At 39.2% G+C, this 7,438-nt stretch overlaps 1 protein-coding gene across 1 annotated transcript; it reads right to left on the bottom strand.

Annotated features, from left to right (window-relative positions):
• Window positions 1-2,492: 2,492 nt before the first annotated feature.
• On the bottom strand, window positions 2,493-3,427 carry LOC138395614 (olfactory receptor 12D1-like). The gene is given in 2 exon segments (XM_069488462.1): window positions 2,493-2,716; window positions 2,719-3,427. Coding segments are annotated over 2 exon segments (933 nt in total).
• Between the last annotated feature and the right edge of the window lie 4,011 nt (window positions 3,428-7,438).

Below are 7,438 nucleotides of genomic sequence, written 5' to 3'. Positions count from 1 at the left end.
TTTGCGCTCCACTCTCTGTTGAAGACTTGGTGTGGTGGATGCACCAACAGAGGGGAGGCAGCCACTCCCAAGAGCCCCAGCTCAATTGTCTCTCTTGGGGGCTTCAGGCAGAGGAGGGGAAAGGAAGGAAAAGTCAGAGTGGAGGACAGATACTACTCTGGTCATCTATGTCCCTCTCTCCAGAGGGCAGCCCTCCAAGAATGTCCAAGGTCTGGGGTCAAACAGATCCCCTGGGACCCATCAACCCTTGTGGCTCTTGCAGTCTGGGCTGGAGTTGGTAAATGTGTGGGAATGAGCGAGACAAAAACTGAGGGGCTGAAGCCCCCTGGGGAGGACAAAGACACAAGAAGGGTGGAGAAACAATATGGTACCTGCCATCTCGGCTTGGGTCTCTGGTGACAGTAAGTGTTGCGTGGGGGCTGGCAGCCTTGTACTTTGTCCTCAAAAAGCTCCCAGTTCACTGATAGCAGAAACTTTTGGGCTTGTGAGGGTAGAAATGCTCTCCAGATGCTTGGGAGCCTGCCAACTGCCAGAGATGTGAGGGAGGGAGAAACAAATCACCCCACCCTTTTTGCTAGTCTGCAAACCTCTGGATTTTCTTCTCTGCCAATATCTTGCTCCTTCTTTTTCTACTCTGTAACTTCTTTCCGTGGAATCTCTGATAGATTCTGACACTTTCCCTGTGGAAATATACCTGTGTTTTTTTGTCTTTTTCATCTAAACCTTTTCTTTCTTTCTGAGACAAATGGGCAGCTGATATCTCTGGTCAGGCATCTTGTGTAACTTGTTTTAATTACTTATTTGCCTGCCTGTTTGAAGAACTAAAAAATCAGGACATACCTCTTAAAAATTATCCTTAACTCATATGTCAGCTAGCATTCAGTTTTCTAATTAATTAGCCATGGCTCCAAACAGACAACATACAGAATGGGAAAAAAATTTTGCATACTACACATCAGATACAGGACTGATAACAAGAATCTATTTAGAACTCAGGAATATCAGTAAGAAAAAATTGAACAACCCTATCAAAAAGTGGGCAAAGGACATGAATAGAAATTTTTCAAAAGAAGATACAAGAATGGCTAACAAACATATGAAAAAATGTTCAATATCTCTAATCATCAGAGAAATGCAAATCAAAACCACAATGAGATATCACTTAACTCCAGTGAGAATGGCCTTTATCAAAAAAGTCCCAAAACAATACATGTTGGCGTGGATGCGGAGACACAGGAACACCCATACACTGCTGGTGGAACTGTAAACTAGTGCAACCCCTGTGGAAAGCATTATGGAGATACCTTAAACAGATTTAAGTAGACCTACCATTCAATCCAGCAATCCCATTATTGGACATCTACCAAGAAGAACAAAAGTCATTCTATGACAAAGACACCTGCACCCGAATGTTTATAGCAGCACAATTCACAATTGCAAAGATGTGGAAACAACCCAAATGCCCATCAATTCATGAATGGATTAGTAAAATGTGGCATATGTATACCATGGAGTATTACTCAGCTATAAGAAATAACAGTGATATGGCATCTCTTTGGTTCTCCTGGAGAGAGTTGGAACCCATTCTATTAAGTGAAGTATCCCAAAAATAGAAAAATAAGCACCACATGTACTCACCAGCAAATTGGTTTCCCTGATCATCACCTAAGTGCACATTTGGGAATAACACCAGTTGGGTGTCGGGCAGATGTGGGAGGAGGGGGGAGGGGATGGATGTATACCTACATAATGAGTGCAATGCGCACTTTCTGGGGAATGGGCATGCTTGAAGTTCTGACTCGGGTGGATGGGGGGTCGGGAGAGGGGATGGGGTTATACCTACATGATGAGTGTGATGCACACTATCTGGGGAATGGACATGCTTGAAGTTCTGACTCGGGGGAGGGGGGTTTGGGGGAGGGGATGGGTGTATACCTACATGATGAATGCGATGTGCACTGTCTGGGGAATGGACACACTTGAAGCTCAGACTCAGGGAAATGGAGGGGGCATGGGCAATATATATAACCTGAACTTTTGTACCCCCATAATAAGCAGAAATAAAAAAATAAAAAAATAAAATCTTCAAAATATAAAAACATAATAATTTTATTGATTACATACTATGTTAACCAGAAGGATGATATACATAAATAGACCAAATATTATTTTACTGAATACATGGGTAATATATTTGTATACTCAATTTTATATAAGAACTCACAAGAAACATGGTAAATTGATTTGATCAATTGATATCTCCTTAAAAATTCAGCATTAGAGTTCCATGGGTAGCATCCCATTTGTTCATATTTCCCTTATATAACCTAGAAAAACATTTTAAACACAACTATAAACACAACATATTTTCCCATATATTTTTATTTTATCCAGTTCCCTCTGTTATAAATTCCTAAACAATTTGAGAAGCAATATAGTTACATATCTTAACTTTCTCATTGCCTGATAGTTTATGTCTCAGAAGAGTTCCTTTATTTCTTCAAGTTGGAGCTTCTGATCACCCTACCCACAGCCCCTTTCATTTCTTTGTTCCTCAAAGTATAGATCAGTGGATTTAGTGCAGGAGTGACCACACTGTACAGGATGGCAATAATCCAGTCCCGGTCCATGGAGCTCCCTGAGGCAGGACGGATGTAGGTGAAGAGAACAGGTGCATAGAGAAGAATAACTACCATAAAGTGGGAGACACAAGTGGCAGTGCTTTGTGAAGCATGCTGCAAGAGTGGGTTTTGAAGAAGAGATAGGTGATGATATAGAAATAGGAGAGAAGTGTCAGACAGAATGGACCCATGGCAATGGTCCCTGTGACAGTATTGAGGAGCCACTGATTGAGCTCAGTGTTCCCACAGGCAAGCTTTAGCAATGGTTTAACATCACAGAAGAAGTGATGGATGTGGTTGGAACCACAGAAGTTCAAGCGAGAGGTCATTACGGAGTGCAGCAGGGCATGAAAAAAACCAATGATCCAAATTGTGATAGCCATCTGGGTGCAGAGCTGAGGCCTCATGATGGCAGTGTAATGAAGTGGTTTGCAGATAGCCACAAAGCGATCAAATGCCATCACGGCCAACAGCATGGCCTCTGTGCTGCCCAGGAAGTGGAAGAAATGAAGCTGGCTTATGCATCCCAAGAGGGAAATTGCTTTATTTGTAGAGAGGAAGTTCTCCAGCATCTTTGGCAATGTCACCGTGGAGTAGCAGATATCTATACATGACAGGTTTCCCAGGAAGAAATACATAGGTGAATGGAGTTTTGGATCAGAGATGACAATCACCAGGATGGCTCCATTCCCAGCCACGTTGAGGAAGTAAATGGTCAGGAAAACCACAAAGAGAAAAGGCTGCAGTTCTTGGATGTCTGTCACTCCCAGGAGGAGAAATTCAGTGACTAAAGTTTGATTCAGCATCACTTCAAAGAAAAGACACAACAATTCATGGAGTGCTAGCTTTAGTGAGAATCAGAGCCCTTCCACCTCAGGATTTTCTCACCAAGACAAAAATATTTTGAGGGATAGTATTGTTTCGCATGATCCCAACTGCAGACGTTTTACACTATGTTGGCTGTTAGACTATTAAATATTAAGGATACATGTCTGTTATGGGCTCTGACTCAATCATTTTTTCGTTAAGTTTATCATTAATATATTTCTTTCTTCCAGGGATTCAGAACATGTTGTCAGCCCTACAATCTTCTCTGCTTGTGAACATCTACATTTGGATACAATTTTCCTTTCATATTTCCAAGTCAGCTTTAATAGGGGACAATTTTTTAAGCACAACACCAAGGTAGTAAGAAACCAACTAAAGGATTTTAGCTTAAGAAAAATAGACAGGGGTGAACTCATTATAACCATAAAAATCTTTAAAATATGATAGTAATTGTATTTTCTCATCTTAGAATATAAATGGGGCTAGAGATGTTCTCTTACTGATCTATTTCTGACCTACATCCCTGGAAACATCATGGTGCCCTATTGGGGTAAGAAACAAAACAACATGAATCACATATTAGCCTGATTTGAGGTATATTTGAAATTTTGTCACTACTATATCTGGTAATGTTCTCAGCTTCTTATGATCTGAGCCTTTATATTTTTTAAAAATAGGTTCCCAAATTACTTCCTGACAAACGTTATTGCACTTTTATTCCCCAGTTGACATGAGACTCTTTTTCCTTGCCGGATCTGTGAATCCCTGTGTAAGAAAAATTTTTTCTCTGATAGACTCAACAGTTTCTCCCTTCTTTCGCCAACACTAACCTCTCCTCAAAGTATTTATGGCTTCATTCTCCTTGAAATCCTGTCTTCTTTTATAATTTTCTTAACTCCTGTTTTTATTTTTCCTGAAATAAACTCACTTTTCAGATATTAAGAAACATTCTGCCCCAAGTGAAATTCACCTTCTTCTCTTCTAGATCCATTAATGTGACACTAGGTGTTATGTTGTCCTTCAAAGAAGTCTGCTTCATATCAGCTCTTCCCAAAGCTGCCATAGGTTTCCAGCTCTTCCCATTTGAAAAATGTGTTTTGTCTATTTGCCCCCCTTTTTTCCCCATGAAATAATTTTCCTGCTTTCTTCTAAAGGAATGAATTTTTAAATTTCATTTGCAGCATTTAAATAATAGGTTTTTTTCCAGTGAATGTTCAAACTTTTGAAGGATTATAAATAAGTTAATTATAATAAATGTTAATGTTTGACTAACTTTGTACTGTTCACTGAAAGGCAGAAAATCTTTTTTTTAATTTATATATATATATATATATTTTTGTTTCAGCTTATTATGGGGGTACAAAAGTTCAGCTTATGTATATTGCTCATGCCCCCCCATCCCCCCGAGTATGAGCTTCAAGCATGTCCATTCCCTAGACAGCGCACATCACACTAATCATGTAGGTATGCACCCATCCCCTTGCCCCACCCCTATCCCCCCCAGTCAGAACTTCAAGCGTGTCCATTCCCCAGAAAGTGAGCATCGCACTCATCAAGCAGGTGTACACCCATCCCTTCTCCCCAGCCCTCACCGCTGTCAGATATCCAATTGGTGTTATTCCCAAATGTGCACTTAGGTGATGATCAGGGAAACCAATTTGCTGGTGTGTACATGTGGTGCTTGTTTTTCCATTTTGGGGATACTTCACTTAATAGAATGGGTTCCAACTCTTCCAGGAGAACCAAAGAGATGCCATATCACTGTTACTTCTTATAGCTCAGTAATATTCCATGATATACATATGCCACATTTTGCTAATCCATTCATGAATTGATGGGCATTTGGGTTGTTTCCACATCTTTGCAATTGTGAATTGTGCTGCTATAAACATTCGGGTGCAGGTGTCTTTGTCATAGAATGACTTTTGTTCTTTTGGGTAGATGTCCAATAATGGGATTGCTGGATCAAATGGTAGGTCTACTTGAATCTGTTTAAGGTATCTCCATAATGCTTTCCACAGGGGTTGCACTAGTTTACAGTTCCACCAGCAGTGTATGGGTGTTCCTGTGTCTCCGTATCCATGCCAACATGTATTGTTTTGGGACTTTTTGATAAAGGCCATTCTCATAGGAGTTAGGTGATATCTCATTGTGGTTTTGATTTGTATTTCCCTGATGATTAGAGATGTTGAGCATTTTTTCATATGTTTGTTAGCCATTCTTGTATCTTCTTTTGAAAAATTTCTATTCATGTCCTTTGTCCACTTTTTGATAGGGTTGTTTGATTTTTTCTTACTGATTTTCCTGAGTTCTAAATAGATTCTTGTTATCAGTCCTTTATCTGATGTGTAGTATGAGAAAAATTTTTCCCATTGTGTAGGTTGTCTGTTTACTCTCGTGACTGTTTCTTTGGCTGTGCAGAAGCTTTTTAATTTAATCAGGTCCCATTTATTTACTGTTGCTGTTGCTGTGATTGTCTTAGGGATCTTCTTAATAAATTCTTTGCCTAGGCCAATGTCTATAAGAGTCTTTCCTACATGTTCTTCTAGAATTCTAATAGTTTCCCACCTTAGGTTTAAGTCTGTTATCCACCGTGATTTGATTTTTGTGAGGTGAAAGGTGTGGGTCCTGTTTCAGTTTTCTCTGTGTGGCTATCCAGTTTTCTCATCACCATTTATTGAATAAGGAATCTTTTCCCCAGAGTATGTTTTTGTCTGCTTTGTCAAAGATTAGATGGCTATATGAGGGTGGTTTTATATTTGGATTTTCTGTTGTGTTCCACTGGTTTGTGTCTCTGCACTTGTGCCAATACCAAATAGTTTTAATAACCACAGCCTTGTAGTATAGTTTGAAGTCTGGCAAATTAATACCTCCCATTTTGCTTTGATTGCTTAAAATTGCTTTTGCTAGATGGGGTCTTCTCTGGTTCCACACAAAGTGTAAAATTATCTTTTCTAAATCTGTGAAAAATGATGTTGGTAATTTAGGAGGGATTGCATTGAATCTGTAGATCACTTTGGGCAATATAGACATTTTATTTTTTTTTTATTTTTTTTTATTTTTTGTATGATTCAATTTATGTGAAATGTTCAAAACATGCAAATCCATAGAAACAAAGCATAGATTTGCAGTTACCAGAGGGTGGGAGGAGGAGTATGTAGAGTGACTTCTAATGGGTATGGGGTTTCTTTATGGGGTAATGGAATTGGATACAGGTGATGATTGTACAACCTTATGAATAAACTAAAAGCCATTGAATTATACAATTTCAAGTGATGAATTGTATGATATTTGAATTATATCTGAATAAGAAATAAGTTAAACAAAATGTAACTACATTAGAATATTTTTTCCCCACCCCCCCTTTCCCGAGTCAGCACCTTCAAGTGTTACCACTCCCCAAACGGTGTGCAATGCACTCATTGTGTAGGCATACCCCCATCCCCTCCCCCACCCCCCCACCTCAGTCTGATGTCCAATTTTTGTCGTTCCCAGATTTGTATTTAGGTGATGTTCAGGGAAACCAATTTTCTGGTGAGTACATGTGATGCTTGTTTTTCCATTCTTGGGATACTTCACTTAATATAATGGGTTCCAACTCTCTCCAGGAGAACCATAGAGATGTCGTATCTTCATCATTCCTTATAGCTGAGTAAATATAGACATTTTAACAATGTTGATTCTTCCGATCCATGAACATGATGTGGATTTCCACCTATTTACATGCTGTGTGATTTTCTTCCTCAGTGTTTCATAGTTCTCCCTATAGAGGTCCTTTACCTCCTTATTTAAATATATTCCTAGGTATTTTATTTTCTTTGTTGCTATTTTGAAGGGCATTGAGTCCTTAATTTGGTTCTCCGTTTGACTGTTATTGGCATATGTGAATGCCTCTGATTTGTGTGTATTGATTTTGTATCCTGAGACTTTACTGAATTCATTGATCAATTCCAGGAGTGTCTTGGTTGAATCCTTGGGGTTTTCTAGAT

Source organism: Eulemur rufifrons, chromosome 15 (assembly GCF_041146395.1).
Source record: "Eulemur rufifrons isolate Redbay chromosome 15, OSU_ERuf_1, whole genome shotgun sequence".
NCBI classification, from domain to species: domain Eukaryota; kingdom Metazoa; phylum Chordata; class Mammalia; order Primates; family Lemuridae; genus Eulemur; species Eulemur rufifrons.
The sequence above is the reverse complement of the archived record's forward strand: the minus strand, read 5'-3'. Positions and strand labels throughout refer to the sequence as shown.